This window comes from Tursiops truncatus, chromosome 9, assembly GCF_011762595.2.
Source record: "Tursiops truncatus isolate mTurTru1 chromosome 9, mTurTru1.mat.Y, whole genome shotgun sequence".
In the NCBI taxonomy this organism is placed as follows: Eukaryota; Metazoa; Chordata; class Mammalia; order Artiodactyla; family Delphinidae; genus Tursiops; species Tursiops truncatus.
The window spans coordinates 29,995,612-30,017,313 of record NC_047042.1 but is presented as its reverse complement, the minus strand read 5'-3'; the positions used below and the strand labels follow the sequence as shown (position 1 = coordinate 30,017,313).

Genomic DNA, 21,702 nt, shown 5'->3' with positions numbered 1-21,702 from the left:
CTCCGCGACAAGAGAAGCCACCGCAATGAGAAGCCCGCGCAAGGCAACAAAGAGTAGGCCCCGCTCAACACAACTAGAGAAAACCCGCGTGCAGCGACAAAGACCCAACACATTCAAATTCAGAAAAAGGCAAAACTAAACAACTGTGTTGAGAGCTAGGAGAATGGTTACCCTTCATAGGAGTAGTATGAAAGAAGGCAAGGAAGAGGTTTCTGGGGATTTGGGTAATACTCTCTTTTATTATTATTATTACATTCCCATAACTTCTTTATCTTAAAACTGGAAGTTTGTGCCTTTTGACCACCTTCACCCTTCTGTTAACCTTCCACCCCCTGCCTCTTGCAACCACCAATCTGTTCTCTGTATCTATGAGTATGATTTTTTTAAGATTCCACATATAAGTGAGATCATACAGTATTTGTCCTTCTCTGACTTAGTTCACTTAGCATACCACCCTCAAGGTCTATCCATGCTGTGGCAAATGGCAGGATTTCCGTCTTTTTTATGGCTGAGTAATATGCCATTGTGTATCTATGTACCACATCTTCTTTATGCATTCATCTATCGATGGACACTTAGGTTGCTTCCATGTCTTGACTACTGGAAATAATGCTGCAATGAACATGCGGGTGCAGATACCTTTCTGACATAGTGATTTCATTTCCTCTGGGTAATGCTCTTTTCCTTGACCTGGGTGCTGGTTACAATGTTGTGTTCTCTTTGCAAAAACAATTCATTATACACCTATGCTGTGTGTACTTTTCTGTATGCATATAAGTCAATAAAAATTGACTTATATGCATACAGAAAAATTGTAGCTAGAAATGAGACTAAATACTGATACATCACTATGATGCTCTACACGTGTTTTAGAGGTTGGCCACAGATTTAACACTAAGACTTCTAATAGCTGTATGAGAAAAAGAGAAGTTGTCAGTTACACATTCATGCCCAGTAGATATAAATAAATCAACTACCTAAAGCTACAATTCTTGGCACTAAAAAAAGACAGATATTTCTCATAAAAATCTTCACAAAAGAAGATACTTTTTGACATAATAAACAATGTTCTTGACAACAATTTCAAGAAGATCCTCTGTAATTGCTTCTTCTGCTAACCCTCAATGTAGGCTGATGGAATCTTATCAATGCACGAGAGGGGCAAAAGCAACTGGGATAGGAGAGAGCAAAGCAATGCAGTCCACATACTCAACTGCTCTCTGATGATCTGGACTGATCCAGAGATACATTTTATAAACCTGTAAGACTGAATATAACACTGGATAAGCTTCACATATCTCCCCCCTCAATATTATATCTCTCACCTGACTTCTGACATTTATCAGTCAGCAGTGAAGATAATACCCTCTAATAAACATGTAGGGGAGAGCTATTCTCTGTTGTCAGTTGAATATGAACCCAGTTAAGCTAGGGGAAGAGATAATGACCTTCTGTGAATGCTGAGAACCCTACCTCCGACTGGTAAGATGATCATCCTACCTCCGTTGTGAAAACCTACTACTAGGGCTCTAAGAATCTTTAGAAATGATACTGAATCTGCTCCGAAGCAATACAGTTCAGGTAATGTTGCTCAAAGTCCCAACCCAAAGTTCTACTATGTAAAGCATGACTAAAAGAGCTTTAGCCAAAAATATAATCACGAGAGGCAAGGTATGAACAGTCTTAAAAGGGCATTCTCAAGCAAATATCAATAGTAACAAGGAAAGTAAGTCACTGAATTTAAAGTTATTTAGAGGTTTATACCACCAATAATACTCAGTAATATTTCACATATTTGCAAAGCCTCCACCCTGCTTAAACACAGGAATAGATCATTTTTTTCCCGATTATTCAGCAACCAGAATGTTAAGAAGTTCAGAGTGCTAAAGCTCACTCACTGAACTCAGGCCTCTCAGTGACTTTTTTTTTTTTAACAAAAAAATAAATAAAATTACTTCTCTGTTTTCCTAGTTCACAACCAATTATAATGAGCAAGTCAGGATGAGAAGCACAAAGAAAAAAGCTGGTAGAAACAGGCAGAGTTGCAAGAAATAACAGCTAACTTGGTAGGAGGAGACAGTAAATGCAAAAACAGACCAAGAACTCCAAACACACAATCTTCCGAGGCCATGTAGCAAACAGCTCTATGCCTCAAGAGTCTCCAAGGGCAACCACTACACAGGGTATATTCACGGAAACAGATCCAGAGTAAAGTCACTGATAAGGATTATATTATACTACGTAGAGTTTTTTTAAATAAGGTAGGGAAATGTATAATCCTTTTTTTTTTTAATGTTTATTTATTTATTTGGTTGCTCCAGGTCTTAGTTGTGGTAGGCTGGCTCCTTTGGTCCAGTTCGCTGGCTCCTTAGTTGTGACATGCAAACTCTCAGTTGTGACATGCATGTGGGATCTAGTTCCCTGACCAGGGATCAAACCCAGGCCCCCTGCACTGGGAGCGCGGAGCCTCATCCACTGTGCCACCATGGAAGTCCCTGCATAATCCTTTTTTAAAAGGAGTTCATCCAAAATGTTTAAAATATTCTTTATTGTAGTTTAAATCGGAACACTTAATTTATAAGCTTCAGTTATACGGAAGATTGCACCCCACAATAAATGCTGAGTAAAGCACTGCAGTTGATAGGAGAATTTTAACTCAAACATCAGTTACATGAAAAATATGAGCATCTCATTTCCCAAAAACACTGAGAAAATGAGGTGCTACTGTTACTTAAATTACCATTCATGTTATGAAATAATATCTTGACCTATAGAAAACTAAGAACTATGTACATGTTATTAAAAGTACTTTAATTTTGAAAATCATCACTGGTCTCCACTGTGCTTAGCTCATCATACTACCTCCTTCAATCTCTCATTAATCCTTTCCATGCACAAGACGGGAAACTTATGACTTTGTGTGGGGAGTTTCTCTTAAAGAACTGGTTTGAACATTTAACAAATGTTATTTTAAAATATTTATCCATGTATATTTAAATGTTTATCTTAATAATTTATTTTTCATAAACTGATGTTAACCCACAGAAAGAGAATTTATATTTTAATTCTCCTTGTCACCAGAACTAAAATCAAAGGAATATGTACGTTTTTCAATAACCTATGAAGCTTAAAAATGATAGAAAAAAATGAGTAGTACCTGATTTTCTATGGATGAAAAATGAAGGTTAAAAAAAATCCTGAAGGACTTTAACAATTTAATTTTTCTAAATGGTAGAGAATATGCAGGGAAAATACTAGTTGGTACACAGAACTAAAGTCAGTCTATGAATATTTTGGAGTTGAGTGTGGAACATTTAGAGATCTCAAATGACCTACTTTCTCTCCACCACAATCTGTGAAAAATATGATAAGGAGTACTTATTTGCTGAGAGAAGTACTATGTGTTTTTAGTCTATAATATATAAATGTTCATGAAAAAATACAACTGATGAAATAATTACATACAGAATCACAATGAACCAAAATTCAATTCCTGACTATCCCACCTAACAAAATAACTCACTTCCAAAGTTTAAACTGTAATAATAGTGTTCTTATATAAGGTGTTTTTAAACTGAAGAAATTGTGTAGTTACATAATAAGGTTGTAAACCTAAACTGAGAGTACAGTATGCCTAAATTGTTTAAGGGGTAATGAAAATCATTACTGTTATAAGTATTAATACATATGATAGAATGATAGTCAGGGGGTGGGGGGAGTTTGTTTTGGTTTGGTTTGGCTTTCTATACTGTTCCATTTTTCCAGAATATCAGCAGAGAGTCACAATACGGAAGGCACAATTCAAAATGTTTTTGTTTACAGAAAAAAATGCACATGCCTCATCCAGCTACCATTAAACGTATGTCTACCATTACCCTGATCATGTTTGCAGAAATTCAAAACCAAATATAAACTCATTCTGCTTGAAGACTATTATTAGTTTCAGGGCTATCATTGAAGATTACCAATGATCTAGTCCAAGTTTATTTTACAGATGAGAAAACTAGAAAATGGGCTTATTAAAGGACACACAATTAATGACAAAGTAAACTTAGAACTCAATTATATGTCCACTAAACCAGCTTCTTCCCAACTTAAATACCAAATCACGTCTGATCTGCTACATAAAAATTTTTAAATAAATTCATTAAGGGACATGGGTGAGATACCCAGGGTTTGGTTAACTCTGAAAGTGAAAACCGACAGAAATGCATAAATACTGATTTGCTCATTTTGCTGAATTTAGGTGGGGATACTTAAAACATCCAAATGGCCTACAGTGACTTTTTTCCAAAATATAGAAGGCTTTTAGACAAAGCCTATCAAATACATCCCATTACTACACAAGGATAATGATTTATATGCACCATCAACTATCTGGACGTGAAGAACAGTCTTTGTAGTATTATCCACATAAATAAATACACAAGTTGAAATCTAAGCCAGAAATTGAAATTTATTTTAGCTACAATACTAAATTTACATGTAAACTGTAACTAAAGTCAGCACTTATACTCACTTCAGAGTAGAGAATAAGAATTAAGCAAATAAACGTAACAAAAATACAGCTAGCCCAGACAACAGTCCACACAAATCAGTGTGATGTGACTGAAATTTCTTAAAACATAACTTAATATGTATCTTAAATAAGGTTGAGGTACAAGTCCCTTTCTTCTCCTGAACTGCCTCTGATGCCGTGACAAAAATGGAGATGCAAAGGGAATAGTACCCTCCACTGATAATTTTTTTCTCATCTGTTTTTATTCTGTCTTAAAAAATGAGTGGAGCATAAAACCTCTTCCCATATACTGTGTTTTACCCCAAATCTTCAACATCCACCATTCCAAAGATGGCCACACTGATTCAGAGCAATGCATGTCAGCCCAGGTGTTTAAAGTTTTAGGTTGAAACATTTGGTTAATTAACACCATGCTGCAAACACTCAAAATCACTTCAGCTGCCACTACTACAAAACAAAACTCCCCAAAACAAAAACTGTTACCCTCCACTGGATTTACTCATACAATAAATATTTACTGAGTGTCAGATGCTATGGTAGGAAGAATGAAAGAAAAAAGAAAACTGAGCAAAAAGCAGACATGGTCGCTGCCCTGTGAAGCTTAACACTTATGGAGCCTTTATGAAATACATCACCCCAAGAATCAGTGTATATGTTGGGGTCTGCTTGAAAACGTCCTCTTTTTAAAAAATAATTCTTTTTAATACCTGTAAAGGTAAGAAAATCAGCCTTGCTTACTGTTCTATTTACCTAATTTTTAGAAATTTGCTTAGATGTAAAAAAAATTTCATACAACCTATCTTCCTCCAAAGGTTGCATGCTAGACAGCACAAATGGTAAATTCAACAGATTCCATATTAATATTTTACTGTTTATAACTCCAAGTGCCATATAAGTCAGTAAGGCAGGTCTTCCTGCTAGATGGGCAAACAGCTGTAATAGTCTAAGGTAAAAAAACAAAAAAATCACTTGTTATTTTGAAAGTTTGAATATATATTTGAAAGTTATTGAATATAGTCCTCGTATAAATACCTATATTCTGCTTAAGATGCTAGACATTATTTACACAAGGAAAAGAAAAAAATACAGATATAAATTGCAAAGGAGGAAAAGGTCTCATCATTCTCTCATCTTACAAGATTTGCGACAGCTGATGAAGAGGGATTTGATGGAACAACGTAATTTTACAGCAACTTAATGGTTTAAAGAAGTTCCTAAGGAATGAATGCTTAGGACTTCAATTTTTTTTAATACCCAGAAACAAGACTTAAAGAAAATGTCAGCATGTTAAAAGTTAGTTATTTCTGAATACTGGGCTGGCTGAAAGTCATTACGCCTCTTATGTTTCTACATTTTCTAAAGTAAGGGAATACTACAATTACAGTTAGAAAACAACTAAAGAAAGGCAGATCTTGAAATAAATCACTGACTAGGTATCCTCGACAGTCCCACTCTTGGTTTCAACTGCAGAAACAGCACTAACACTGCAATTTAGAGTGGAGAGGACACGGACGGAGATACACACACACACACACACACACACACACACACACACACACACACATACACTTAGCTAGCATGTAGTAGGCACTTAATATTTGTGGCACGAAAGGACAATATATATGTAAACAAGCCAAAACACAAACAAAACGCACTCCGATTCTGAGGCAATACAGTAAACAATCACAGTAAAGATTACTTTACTAAAAGCTGCCCAACAGCTTAACGAGCACTAAATGAAAGAGCTCTTTTTCCCTGCCCTCCTCTTTTACTCAGGCACTAGATTGCACATTCGAAACAAATCCTCCCCCAGCCCCGCCCCAAGCCCTACCCTCAGCTGCTCCCAGCACTGAAATTGATGGAAAGTCCGGGGCCTTGGCGGTACCCAGACCGGCCCCCCTCTGGACGCTCTGCGCTGCGGACACACCCGGCACAGTAGCGGCCGGGGCTACAGCCCGTTATCTCCGGGACCCCCAGGGACTCGCGCTCGCCCCAACCCTGAGCCCGCGGCGCCGGCGGCCCCCCTCTTCTCTCCCAAGCGGCGGACCGCTCCGTACCTGCACACCGTGATCAGGTTCCTCCTCTCCACCGCGGCGTTGCGGGCGCTCAGGCTCTTCCTGCCGCCGCCGCCGCCCCCGCCGCGGTTCCCGCCCAGGCCCCCCAGGCTCCGGGAGGCCATGGCGGGCTGACCCCCGCGCCCCTTTTGTCTCGTGCGACCCCGCCCGCTGCCCACACCTGCTTCCCCGGGCTCTCGCTCTGCTTGCGGCTGTGGGGCCGCGGGAGGGTGGAAGGGAAGGAGGGGGGGACGGAGGGAGGGTGTGGAGGACGGTGGGGGATTCGCACCCGGGGACTAGTGGCTGGCGCTCGGCGCCAGAGCTCCACACACACACACACACACACCACACACACGCACGCACACCACACACACGCACGCACCACCCCCGCCCTTGCGCGCGCCGCCAGCCGCCGGGAGGCGCGTGCAGGCCGGCGTCAGCAGCTCCCCTACTTCCCCCAGGGACCTCGGCGGCCGCGCAGGCGCGTGCCCGCCGGCCCCGCAGGCCCAACCACCCGCGCTCGGCCGCCACTGGCTCCCCAGCTGCGGGCACCGCAGAGAGCCACGGGCCTCACGCGCGCAGCCCCGCCCTCCCTGCCTCTATCGGGCCAACGCCGCCCTAGCTGGAGCCAATCGCAGCGCGCGAGGGGCGGGGCTGGCCGCGCAGATCTTTAAAGCAATCTGCTAGAGCCCCGCCCAGGCGCGTGGGCAGCTGTCAAGACTCCCGGCCCGCGCTCTCAGCTGGTGAGCCGCAGGCAGTCCGCACTCAGGGGAGCAGCGCCGCAGCTGGCCTGGGGATTGTGGGATGCGGGACTCGGGATTGCTCCGGGCGTGTTGACGACCCTTGCCAGGAGCTCAGCTAACGGCTGGGATCGCTAGCTCTAACCGCTGATCCCGTTCCCAGAATCCGACTCCCCAGCCTAGTGGCATCCGTAGCTACAACGCCAAGCCAGCAGCAGCGCCGGCTCCCGCACCTGACCCAGGGCTGACTCCCAGGAAGGGAGCGGATTTTCTTTTGTCCTACCGCCCTCCCCTGGCCTAGTAGACAGCTACAGATAGCCCAAAGAGGGAAACTGCCCGCAGAACATCCCTCTTGCGGCGTCTGGTGGTGGGATTTTTGCCGCCACTTCGCTCCTACCCTAGCCCCCAGCAAGGCCTGCAGCCCGGACTGACCACCCACAGAAGAACGAGAGCGGTGCGAGTGTACACTCTGCTCCTTTCACCCTTCTCCCGTCCTGGGCAGTGCCCCCGGAATTAGTGGGGGGGGGGCGGTGAGCCTCCGGGCAGTGTTTGGAACCTAGCGCCCACTTTCCAGAGCCTATCCACCCCTCCGGCCTTACCAGCAGGGAGGTCCTGGCTTCGGCCCGAGTTCTCTGGTGCTCATCTAGGTCGGCCGTTCACCTCTCTTTGCATCAATATGCCCAGATTTTTTTTAACTTTACATTTTATATTGGGGTATAGACCATTATAGTGTTGTGATAGTTTCTTGTGCACAGCAAAGCCACTCAGCCATACATATACATGTATCCATTCTCCCCGAAACTCCCCTCCCATCCAGGCTGCCACATAACATTGAGCAGAGTTCCCTGTGCTCTAAGTAGGTCCTTGTTGGTTATCCATCTTAAATTTAGCAGTGTGTACATGTCTAACCCAAACTCCCTAACTATCCCTTCCCACCCCTTCCCCTCTGGTAACCGTAAGTTTGATCTCTAAGTCTATGAGTCTGTTTCTGTCTTGTGAATGACTTCATTTGTATCATTTCTTTTTAGGCTCTGCATATAAGGGATATCATATATTTCTCTTTCTCTGTCTGACTTACTTTACTCAGTATGACAATCTCTAGATCCATCCATGTTGCTGCAAATGAATATGTGCAGATTTTAGAGTGAAATCCTCCTTGACAGCTATCCCTGTGGAGCCTAGCACGGTGCTGTGCATAGAACAGGTTCGCAAATGTTCATTAAATTTAACTGGAAGTCACATTTGGAATTATTTTACTCTAATTTTACAGTTTGGGTGGTTCTAAAATCCATTAAACTTCCAGCTCTGGTTTTGACATTCCTGTCAAAGAATATTATAGAATAGATATATAGATATAGTGTAGATACCTCTGTACTTCTTATATATTATACAAAGTACTACAGGAGGTTACTGTTACTCTATGTGGAATGCTTTTAAAACAGAGTTATGTATATTAAAGCTGTAGGTTACTAATTTCCGAGGTTGTAAAAAATTTTAAATCATTAGGGCAAAGACTGAGCCCTTTCATCCACTCATCCTAATCATAGTAGAATGAAAATACATGTAGAAAAAAAACTCTCTTAACTAATTTACTACGATAAATATTCAGATATTAAAATTATAAGAAACAATTCAGACAGACTTTAAACATTATCTTTCACATAAAAAAAGTAGGAGGTTTTTCCAGGTCAGTGCACTTGTTGCCAAACATTTCTTGTTGGCTCTGTGGTGACATAGAGGCTTGTAAGGAGGTTTACCCTACTCAAATTGAAACTGTTGTTTAAACACAGATGAAAACTGCATAGATGACAGAGGATTAATTTCCAAAATATACAAGCAGCTCATGCAGCTCAATAACAAAAAAACAAACAACCCAATCCAAAAATGGGCAGAAGACCTAAATAGACATTTCTCCAAAGAAGATATACAGACTGCCAACAAACACATGAAAGAATGCTCAACATCATTAATCATTAGAGAAATGCAAATCAAAACTACAATGAGATACCATCTCATACCAGTCAGAATGGCCATCATGAAAAAAATCTAGAAACAATAAATGCTGGAGAGGGTGTGGAGAAAAGGGAGCACTCTTGCACTGCTGGTGGGAATGTGAATTGGTACAGCCACTATGGAGAACAGTATGGAGGTTCCTTAAAAAACTAAAAATAGAACTACCATATGACCCAGCAATCCCACTACTGGGCATATACCCTGAGAAAACCATAATTCAAAAAGAGTCATGTACCAAAATGTTCATTGCAGCTCTATTTACAATAGCCCAGAGATGAAAACAACCTAAGTGTCCATCATCAGATGAATGGATAAAGAAGATGTGGCACATATATACAATGGAATATTACTCAGCCATAAAAAGAAACGAAATTGAGCTATTTGTAATGAGGTGGATAGACCTAGAGTCTGCCATACAGAGTGAAGTAAGTCAGAAAGAGAGAGACAAATACCGTATGCTAACACATATATATGGAATTTAAGAAAAAAAAATGTCATGAAAAATCTAGGGGTGAAACAGGAATAAAGACACAGACTTACTAGAGAATGGACTTGAGGCTGTGGGGAGGGGGAAGGGTAAACGGTGACAAAGAGATAAAGAGGCATGGACATATATACACTACCAAACATAAGGTAGATAGCTAGTGGGAAGCAGCCGCATAGCACAGGGAGATCAGCTCGGTGCTTTGTGACCGCCAGGAGGGGTGGGATAGTGAGGGTGACGCAAGAGGGAAGAGATATGGGAACATATGTATATGTATAACTGATTCCCTTTGTTATAAAGCAGAAACTAACACACCCTTGTAAAGCAATTATACCCCAATAAAGACGTTAAAAAAAAAAAAGAAAACTGCATAGAAAAGAGAGTGGAAAGCCATCAGTTATCAAAAAAATTCCATGCTGGTTTGTCCTGCAGGAGTGAGAGAACACATATGTCTGAAACACTTATTAGGAAGACAAAAATGAGTGGTCATGTCAAATAGAGAAAAGTGAGGTGTCATTATTCTCAAAATTGGCTTTCTAGCCTTTCAAGTACATTTTCATGTTTTTTGTACTATGAATTTATATTTATGACTGAAGACTTGGTAAAACTCCATCTTAGATGATGAGGTGATGATGTTATTTTTTCAAATGCTACTTTTAGGGGTATTCAGTTGACATTGGCACTTGCTGAACAAGATTTTGCCTTAAACCATCTTTTCTATGTACAGTGTGCCATTAAACTGCCACATGGGGGCCTTATGTGATAAAGCTTTTTTCTTAATTATCTTGAGCTATAGGTCCTGGGTCTCATTCTTTCTCCAGATTACTAATCTGGTGATAACTGAACAATTACATGCAGTGCAGAGTAAAATACTACTATACAGCCACATGAGCCTTCACATTACTTTTTGAACTTTTTTGGGCACCTGCTGCAATTCTTTATTTATCCAAGAATTTGCACAAAGGTTATTCAGAGAGGTAAAAATACACAATAATAATAATGGAAACAGTAGATGCCGAATTTAACCTACAAGAATTCTGTAGAACTGAATGGGCAGATCATACTCATTCTCCATTTTCCCAGTCACCTTGTTCTCCCCATCAAAAAAGACAAAGATTTTTTTAAAAAAGACAAAATTACAACTGTGACATATAAAATATCTTCAAATCTACAATACTACAAGCCAGAGAGATTACCAAAGCATCATTTATAATCTCAAAGAAGTGGACTTTCTTTTTTTAAAAAAATACATTTATGTATTTATTTATTTATTTTGGTTGCACAGCGTCTTAGTTGCGGCACACAGGATCTTCATTGCAGCACGCGGGATCTTTAACTGTGGCATGCAGGCTCATAGTTGCAGCATGCGAGCTTCTTAGTTGTGGCATGCATGAGGGCTCTAGTTCCCTGACCAGGGATTGAACCTGGGACCCCTGAACTAGGAGTGTGAAATCTTACCCACTGGACCACCAGGGAAGTCCCTCAAAGAAGTGGACTTCCTGTGTATGCCCAAACGCAGCAGAAAAGATTGATAAAATTGAAGAGACATTTTTTTTAATCCATGAAGCAAGTTTCACCATAAACACAAAGGAAAAATGACAGACCGAGAAAACATATTTGACATTCTCATCATGGACAAATAGCTAGCTTCCTTTTATACACAATGTTCCTGCAGATCCTTAAGCACAGTTTCAGTAGAATGATGAAGGTGGAAGCCAAATAGGAGAGACTAAAGGAGTGGGAAGTGGGAATCACACAGCTCACTTGGGATATTGGTATTTTATCCCTATCGTTGTGTTGTTACTTTTCATGGAAATGACTTCAGCACATTTTAAAGCTGATGGAATGAATCCACTGGGAGGGATACGTTAGAAATGCAAGAGAGAGAAAAAATGATCAGAAGTGAGAATGTGGAAGAGCACTGGGATCCAAGGCACAGGTGCATGGGTTGAGCTTCGGTTAAAGGTACTAATTCTCACTTGTAACCATAGAGAAGGGTGGGAGCACAGGTGCAAACATAAGTAGTTTTAAGCATTTATTATTAGAAGTTGAGGAAGGGCTTGCCTGGTGGTGCAGTGGTTGAGAGTCCGCCTGCTGACGCAGGGGACATGGCTTCGTGCCCTGGTCGGGGAAGATCCCACATGCCGCGGAGCGGCTGGGCCCGTGAGCCATGGCCCTGAGCCTGCGTGTCCGAAGCCTGTGCTCCACAGCAGGAGGGGCCACAACAGTGAGAGGCCCGTGTACCGCAAAAGAAAAAAAAAAAGAGGTTGAGGAAGTTCCCATCTGGTAACTTCTGCTTTATCTGCAAATTAAAAGACAAAGTCACCCGCTGAAAGATTCAAACAGTCCATCTTACAGTGAATAGTAGAATGAGTTGACTAATGAAATTTAGGACTCCTGGTCAGTGTTTGAGGACCTATTTAAGACTGGCGATGATGAATTTACAATGGACATATCCATCCTATTGTGTGACTTTCCTTGATACTATTAGCGTATTAGTCATCTCAGGCTGCCGTAACAAACACCATAGTGTGGTGGCTTAAATAATATAGATCTATTTTCTCAAAGTTCTGGAGGCTGGTAAGTCCAAGATCAAGGTGCCAATTTGGTTCCTGGTGAAAACTCTCTTTCTGGCTTGTAGGTGGCGCCATCTCCCTGTGTGCTCACAAGACCTCTTTGTGTGCAGAAGGTGGGGTAGCAGGGGAGAGAGAGAGAGAGAGCAAGCTCTCTGGTGTCTCTTCTTAGAAGGGCACTAATCCATTATTAGGACCCATCCTCCTGACCTCATCTAACCCTAATCACCTCCCAAAGGCTCCATCTCCAAATACCATCACACTGGGTGGGGCGGGGGATAGTGCCTCAATGTATGAGTTTGGGGTGAACACAACATTCAGCCCAGAACAATTAGACTGCTGGCATGCAGGTAATAAGGAAAATGTTGATTTCATGCAGGAATGAGATTTTCATGAAAGGGTAAAAGGAAAAGACAAAAATACGAGGAAGTTTGGGATATGAACAGTGTGATTCTAAAGCACGTTAGGTTGGACACAGAGGGAAAGATGAAAAGAGAGAAATGATGGGTTGGGGTAGAGAAGAGGGATCAAAGGTCTGGATGATCTGTTAAGTCCGAAGAATAATCATAACGGATATAGTTGGATAAGCAAGGTAGGGGCAGAGATTGGAGATTGTGGTCAGAGAGTGATGTGCTTGAATAGCAGTTTTAGAATTAGAGCAGTTATGGGTGATGACAAAATCCAAGATTTGTAACCATGGTCATATGTACCAGTGGAGGGGTTGAGGAGTAGAGCTGGTGATGAAAAGAGGTTAAAAAAAAAAAATTCGTAAGTCAGAGTGTTGGATGGCAATTTATGTTGTTATGAAGTCATCCAGAATTACGACAGGATTTAGAATACACAATAGCCACTGTTATCGTCAATAATTCAGTGGGAATAAGTGGGAGATTAGTAGATAACAATACTGTCAACTTACCTAAGCCTCAAGCATTGAGAGCAAATTTTGTTGGCTTGCTTGCTTTTTACAAGAAAGTGGAGAAATAATGGTCTAGAAGTGGCAGCAGAAACCAGGAAAAACATGACTCCTCTGGGCCAGAGGTATAAAAGGGATGAAATTATTCAAAACAAAACAAAACAAAAACAACCATTTGAGAGCTTGACAAGGGAAGCAGAGTCTTTATGGGAGATCCATGTTTCCATTGTACCCATGGAGGATACAAGGTAGTATTAGTCATACAGCAAAAGTTCCAGAGGGCGTGATGGAAGAGGGTGGCCGACAAGGTCCAGGGCAAGGAAGTGCAAAACATGTTGGTGTGGATGGTGAGGCTGGCATTACAGGCTATGCTGAAGAGTACCTTGACAGCTCTCACAAATTGTTCTGTGTGAAAAGGCTTACTCTTTGAATAAAGGTTAATAAAAACAAGTTGGATTTGGTCTTACAGTTTCTTTGAGGAGGGCAATATGCGTTCTTTCTTCTTCTGTTTTTTGTTTTGTTTTGTTTTTTGTCTTGGAGAGCAGTGTTAATAAACCAAAAATTACAGACTCCAGACACTGCATGGGTTATATCAATGAATATTCAGAGCCATTCTCTGATATAGGTAGTTATATTCTCCCAGTTACAAGCAAGGAAGCAGAAAGTCTAAGTAACACAGTCACAAAATAAGTGGCAGAGCTGAGATTGAAATCTTGATCTATTAGATGCAAAGGTCCATTATTTTTCCTAACATGTTTACTATCTTTTTGAGAAAGTAGCTCCAGGTAAGGCTTAACATAAAACCCCTGCTTTGCACACAGATTACTTAAGAATCAAGAAGGATGGTAGGCAATGACCAACTGCATGCCTTGTGGAATGCAGTCGCCAGGGAGTTGAGAGCACCAGAGCTCAGGCTTCGATACTGCTTTATAAGAAATATAGAATGCATTTCACCATTGGAATCAGCAAGAAAGTCACCTGACCAGCTTAGGGAGGGCAGCAGTTTTTTCATTTCTCTGCTCCCTCTTACCGTTCTTTTTGAACTAGAAACTCAGCCTCATGTTGCACCAAACTGAATTACTTTACGCCAAAGGAAATTGTGCCAAAGGGAACTGTTGTCAGCATTTTCCAGTACATTAACTTTGTTTTCTACCCAGTCCCCTCCTCTTCTGTGTTTCTATCACACATCATCAACATTTTTCTATGTCATCTTAATGACAATAAAAACTCTTCTACACCATCATAATAACAAAACACTATTCCGTGGTGTGGTTGTATCATAATTTACTCCATCAACCCCACATTATTAAACTTTTAGCTTGATTCCAACTATATTATTATAGACAACGTCAGCATTGCAATATCTGTATATCCACGATTTCTGCTTTAAGAGAAATTGTTGCATACACTCAACTATGTGCTGAGTCAAAGGATATGAAAATTTTAATGGTTAGAAATTAAATTTTTCTCTAGAGCTGTCTTACCAATTTACATGTCTACTAACAGTACGTAAAAGAGCTTTCCTAAACCCTCCCTTATTCTGGGAACTATCATTCTTTTGGCTGTTTTTCCATATAATAAGCAAAGGGCAATATCCTATTTAAATTTTTAAAATATTTATTTTTTTAGCTGCGTCGAGTCTTCGTTGTGGTGCGTGGGCTTCTCTCTAGTGGTGGCGTGCGGGTTTTCTCTCTGTAGTTGTGGCGCACAGGCTCCACAGTGTGTGGGCTCTGTAGTTTGCAGCAGCCGGGCTCTCTCCTTGAGGCGCGCAACTAACTGTATGCAACAATTTCTCTTAAAGCAGAAATTGTGGATATACAGATGTTGCGATGCTGATGTTGTCTAAAATAATATAGTAGTTGGAATCAAGTTTTGGCGCGGCTTAGTTGTCCCAAGGCATGTGAGATCTTAGTTCCCGACCAGGGATCGAACCCTCGTCCCCTGCATTGGAAAGCAGATTCTTTACCACTGGACCACCAGGGAAGTCCCTTGTTTAAATTTTAACTTTTAAAAAAAATTTTTTTTTTTTTTTGATGTGGACCGCTTCTAAAGTCTTTATTGAGTTTGTTACAATACTGCTTATGTTTTATATTTTGGTTTTTTGGCCACAAGGCATGTGGGATCTTAGCCCCCTGGCCAGGGATTGAACTTGCACCCCCCTGCATTGGAAGGTGAAGTCTTAACCACTGGACCACCAGGGAAGTCCCTTAACTTTTTTTATTAGTAGTGAAATTGTACATTTATTTCATGTGCTGATTTGTCACTTATATTTTGTCTTTGCCTATTCATGTCCTTTGCCCATTTTTTCTAAGAGTGTGAGTCTTTTTATAGTGATTATCATATTGGTCTATTGTATGTATAGCAAATACTTTTTCTAGCTTGCTGTTGCCTCGTTTATGGTGCCTGTAGAGTTATTGTATAGAGAGATGTTGAAAATATTTTATATAAATTAAATTCATCGTTCTTTTCCTTTATTGGTCTTTCCTTTGGTCATTTTAGAAAGGCCTTTGCCACCCCCAAGATTATAAAGATATTTTATGGTTTCTTTTTTACATCAAAAATAGTTCATCTATTGTTCTCATTTAAAACCGTATTTCTGGGGTGACAGTGGCGGGGGGTGGTGGTGGTGGTGGGATGATTTGGGAGATTGGGATTGACGTCTATACACCAGTATGTATAAAATGGATAACTAATGAGAACCTGCTGTATAAAAAAATAAATAAAATAAAATTTAAAAAATAAAACAAAAAAACCAGAAAACTGTATTTCTGTAAAAATTTCTATACACTGTGGCTCCAGGAAGACAGATATCACATTCATTATGTTTAGCATCTGGCACATTGTTTTTAATATTCAATAAATATTTTTTGAATGAATAAGATAATTCATCTATTTGAAAAACACGAAGGTGTGAAATTAGGATATATGTTTATTTTTTCCAAATGATTAGCCATTTGTCCAATTCTACTTATTAAATGATTCATCTTTTCCCTACTGATTTGAAATATTAAATTTATCACGCAATAATTTTAATAAGAATTTTACATTTGTAATAAAGATTTGTGCTCATGATAATAAATCCACAGAGACAATGAACTTATGTTTCATAAATGTTTCACAGCAGCTTTTTTCTAGATATCTCTCCAGACACACAATACAAATATACGTACTGAATTTTATCCAGATGGGCTCATGCTACATACAGTCAATATATATTTTCACCACCTGTGACTATTTGTATGTGTTTGTTTACAAAGTTTTCTTCCTTTCAAAAATTTTGTATTTTTATAGTCAAATTTATGTATTTTTATTTTTATGTTTTCTGGGTTTTCATGCTTTAAAAAGCTTTTCTTTATGCTTAGATTATAAAAATGTTTACCTGTCTTTCTGCAGTGTGTTTTTCCTTTTTTAATTTTCTTTCTTTCTTTCTTTTTTGTATTTGTATATTTGATACTTACAGAACTTATCTTGGTGTAAGAGACATTTGGTAAAAAAGCATAACTTTTCCAAATGACTGATAGTTTGATACTGGTGTTAAATAATGCCTTCTTTCCCACTGATATAAAATGCTACTTTTGTTAGATTCTAAATGTTTATATATATTTGAGTCTATTGCTGGATATTCTATTCTGATCCTCTGATTTATCATTTGTGAGCTACTGGTACCAAAATTTCATAAGTACTGAAGCCTTATAATTACTTTAAATATCTAGTAGGGCTTATCTCCTAATTAATATATTTCAGAAGGTTCTTAGGCAATTTTAGAATGTCTGTTCTTCACAACATTAGAATCATTTTGACACATTCTTCTCCCCAAAAAGGCTATAGAAATTCTGATAAGAATGCACTGCATTAATAGATTATGTTAAAAAATATAAACATCTTTGCAATATTCACAATGTTCTAAGACCAAGGTATGTGTCTTCATTTCCTTGCCTATTCTTTTATTTCACTTGTGGAGCTTTTGTTGTAAAGTTCCAGTGATAGTATGACTAGTTTTTTTTCATTCATTATATGTCTAACTAGTTATAATTTTTACATAGGAAAGATATTTAATTTTGCACAATTATCTTTTTAAGTGTGTTTATTGTTATTAATATATTTTCAGTAGATTCTCTTAGTTTTCCAGGTAAACAGTTATATCATCTGAGTTTATTCATGTAGCACTAACAATATTGACAGGCACTTGGTACATATGCAATAACCATTAGATATAATTATTATGATTATTACTATTTATATTAGTAAGTTATTAGAAAGACTAAATTGTCCATGATGAAGTAAGTAGGCTTATATTTTTGGATCTTGGCAAAATCATTCTAAGTTTCATCTAAAGGTGGTATAAACATGCATATATAGCCGAGATCATTGGGTAAAACAAGAGTAACTAGGGAAGACTTGCTTTATCAGTTATTAAAATCTATTGTAAAGTATATAAAAACATACTATAAAATAGCAAGATATTAGCTCAAAAACAGAAAGATTAATAGAGAAGTTAGTGAAGTACACACACAAATCTCTTTAATATCAAGAATTCATTTTCATAGGTAAAACTGTGTGAATGCGAATTCTATAAAGTAGTTTTCTGCAAGTTATCTAACTTATTTAAATGTAAGATCTTTAAAAATAATCATCTTGGGGATATTTGGCAAAAGCTAAACATCAGTGAGAAACGGGTTACTTACAAACTTCCAAATAGGATTTTAAACTACGATGTCAAGGATATAAAAAAATATATATTGCTTTAATTCTTTCTGCAGGTAGACTAAGTGAGACTTCTTAAGTTTAAAACAATTTTCAGGAAAATTCTCCTTGACAGCTTCTTTTAAAAAAAAAATTTATTTATTTATTATTTTCGGCTGCGTTGTGTCTTAGTTGAGGCACGTAGGATCACATGCCTACTCTTTGTTGCTGCGAGCAGGCTTCTCTCTAGTTGTGGCGCATGGGCTTGGTTGCCCCACAGTCTGTGGGACCTTAGTTCCCTGACCAGGGATCGAACCCATGTCTCCTGCACTGGAAAGTGGATTCTTAACCACTGTACCACCAGGGAAGTTCTCCTTGAGAGATTCTTAAAGTTAAGAGAATTAAAATACATTTTGGTACCAGTTTACTATGTCCACAGTTGAATTCTGTGTAAACATGTTTAAAATATATCAAAAGGACAATGACAGTAATGATTGCCTCCCTGAATTTTCAGGGTCATGTTAATTATATTGTTACTGAACTCACGTCTGGTTGCTCACCACTCAAAAGCCAATACTAAACAGGCAAATGTTGGTTAGAAAAGAAAAGTTGCTTTTTTCCCTGACGACCTGGGGAGAAGGTAGACTTGTGTCCAAAAACCAACTCTGAAGATTCTGCTCGACCATGAAAGTTTTTAAAGGGAGATTCATTTGGGGAGGGGGTCAGAGTCTTCATTATCTACCACTGTGTGCAGACTTTCTTCTGATTGGTTGGTGGTGAAGTAACAGGGCGGTGTTCCAGGAATCTTGTACTCAGCCTGAAGTTACCATTCTCCACCTGAGTGGGGCCTTAGCTCCTGCAGAAAAACTCAAAGGTATTATTATATATATCCCTTGAGGAGGAACCAGGACCCTGCTTTATTGCTGCACTATTGTTTCTTGACTGCTCCTCCATTGTTTCTGCATTCCCTCCCTTCCCCAATTAGCATATGTTAGGATCTGCCCTTTGGAACTCAGGGAAGGTCAAGGAGGCTGAATGAAGCCTATTTTCAGCAAACAAGAAAGGGGGTGGGGAGGACATGGAAAGGATTTGTACCCAGGAGGGCCTCACAGGGTCCTGCTCGGTTTCATTATATATATATATATAATATATTATTATATATATTATTATATATATACATATATACTACCTTATGACCACTAAGATCGCTGCTTGGTGTTCAAAAATTGGACAGCTGCATACTTCAGCTCTAGCCAAGTATATTTCCCTGTGCCAACCAATGAACCTAAAGTTAAGTGGAACCGAGCAGTACACTGCATGGTCACTCCCAAGTACAAAACCCCTCTATGTCTCCTGCCTCTATTTTGTAGAAAAGCTGAAGTCTCCCAGGCCTCTCAGAGTCACAAAGGAACAGGCCCAAGCAGTTAATGATTAGGACAACAGAGTCAGAGACTCAGTGACTGATAAAAGAATGAGATTAGGGCTTCCCTGGTGGCGCAGTGGTTGAGAGCCCGCCTGCCGATACAGGGGACACGGGTTCGTGCCCCGCTCCGGGAAGATCCCACATGCCGCGGAGCGGCTGAGCCCGTGAGCCATGGCCGCTGAGCCTGCGCGTCTGGAGACTGTGCTCCGCAACGGGAGAGGCTACAACAGTGAGAGGCCCGCGAACCCCAAAAAAAAAAAAAAAAAAAAAAAAGAATGAGATTAACACTACTGCTCATAATAATCTATCGTTGTGGGCATTAGAATAATTGTAGCTTGCTCTGCCCATATGTGTAAGCAGCTCTTTTGCCCCTTGCCTGTTTGTCTATTTCTGTTCCCCTTAAACCTTAATCATAAAAATGATTAGGTAACTAGGTAACATTTAACCTAGCTCCTGATTTTTGCTTTACTGAATGTACACAATTGCTTGCCTAACCTGTTGATTCCTTTCCTGGATTAGAAGGAGTAAGAATGAAGAATTAAGTAGTTAATTAAGAAGAATTAAGCTGTCTATCCCTTGCTTCCCCTTGGTAAGTTTGCACGCAGACCCCATGGGTGCCAGCAGACTACAGTGGCAAGAGAGAATCCAGTTGCAGGCAGACCGCAGGAGCAAGGTAGTGTCCAAAGGGAGATCAGGAGAAGTCAGCAGGTCTGCATGCAACGGAAAGATGATGAAGAATCTGACCTCCTACCTTAATGATTAACTGAGATTGTTACACCTCTTTCCCTTTAAAAATTGTCATGGCTGCGCAGAATCTTCGGAGTTGGTCTCTGGAGAAGAGTTCACCTTCTACCCCGGACCGCCGGCTTTTCTGAATAAAGCACCTTTCATTTCTACCGACACTTGTCCCGCAATTATTGGCTTTTGAGCGGTGAGCAGCTGAACCTGAGCTCAGTAACATACGGAGAAGAAGAATGTTGTGATTATCATTCAGGTATTTACCAAGCTTATGTTTAATTTATTGTGTTTCATATAAATCATCTTGATAAAGAGGTTAATATCTGCTCAGATACGGTTGGCAGAGTTTGGAAGCCAAAGTTTAAGTGGTTATATTTGTTTTCTATTGTTAGGTAACAAATTACCACACTATTACTGGCTTAAAAACGTGCATTTATTAACTCTCTGTTCTGTAGTTTAGAAGTTTGGCACGATATGACGGAGTTCTCTTCTCAGGTCTCATAAGGCTGATATAAAGGTGTCAGCTAAGCTGTGTGCTCATCTGGAAGCTCTGGGAAGAATCTAATTCTAAGCTCTTTCAGGTTGCTGGCAGAATCCAGTCCTTTGCCATTGTAGGAGTGAGGTCCCTGTTTTCTTGCTGGCTATTGGCCAGGGATTCCTGTCAACTCTTAGAGGTCACTCTCAAGTCTTTTTCTTTCTTTTTTTTTTTTTTGGCTGCGCCACGCGGCATACACAATCTTAGTTCCCCGACCAGGTATGGAACGCGTTTCCCCTGCAGTGGAAGTGTGGAGTCTTAACCGCTGGACCACCGGGGAAGTCCCTCAAGTCCTTTTCATATGGCTTCCTCCATCTTCAAGTCAGCAACAGGCACTGAAGCCCTCTCATGCTTTGAAGCTCTGATGTCCTCTTCTGACACTAGACGGAGAAAACTTTGCTTTTAAAGGGCTCATGCAATTAGGTTTGGCCCAACTGGATAATCTCCCTAACTCAAGGTCAACTGATTAGTAACCTTAACTGTATCTGCAACATCCCTTATGTCACTGTGAAATAAAATTCACATTTTATGGTGAGACCAAAAAACTTAAACATAAAAAATTTTCTCTGCCCTTTGGCCTCCTATGTCCCTTCTACTGTGCACTGTGTATCTGCATCATGCGTTCGACCAGATCTCCCCATCGGCAGAAATACCTGCTCAACCATAAACAGCAACATTCTCCTAGCAGCAGTAAGAGAATTCCTTAAAAGATAACATTCCTTCATGATCTTGTAAAGGGCCATGATGACGCTCATATCTGGGTTGTGTAAACTGTCAATAAAACGTCATTTAATGTACAGCCCTCTGTCTCAGAAAACGTGTGTAATCGTGCCTTGACTTCTAAAGGGCTGAACAGTTCTCAGAGTTTTCTAAGACACACTTCCCAGGGTAAAACCCTCAGATTTTTTTCCAGGCTGGAATAAAATTTTCCATTTCTTTCTTAGGTCAACTGATTAATTTTTCATCAATACCACATACAATAATGTAATCCCAGGAGTGACACCAGGGAGCAGATATCATAAGGGCC

The 21,702-nt window shown here is 40.0% G+C and overlaps 1 protein-coding gene across 8 annotated transcripts in view; it reads right to left on the bottom strand.

Annotated features, from left to right (window-relative positions):
• The window catches only part of RUNDC3B (RUN domain containing 3B), a 148,231-nt gene extending 141,096 nt beyond the window's left edge, over positions 1–7,135 (bottom strand). For 5 of the 8 annotated variants that reach the window (XM_073809626.1, XM_073809630.1, XM_033862963.2 and 2 more), the window contains exon 1: positions 6,577–7,135. In XM_073809626.1, coding sequence (XP_073665727.1) covers positions 6,577–6,698 — 122 coding nt within the window. In that variant the 5' untranslated portion in view covers positions 6,699–7,135. The remainder of the gene's footprint in view (positions 1–6,576) is intronic. The other 3 variants (XM_033862961.2, XM_033862964.2, XM_033862962.2) reach the window with 2 other exon arrangements.
• Between the last annotated feature and the right edge of the window lie 14,567 nt (positions 7,136–21,702).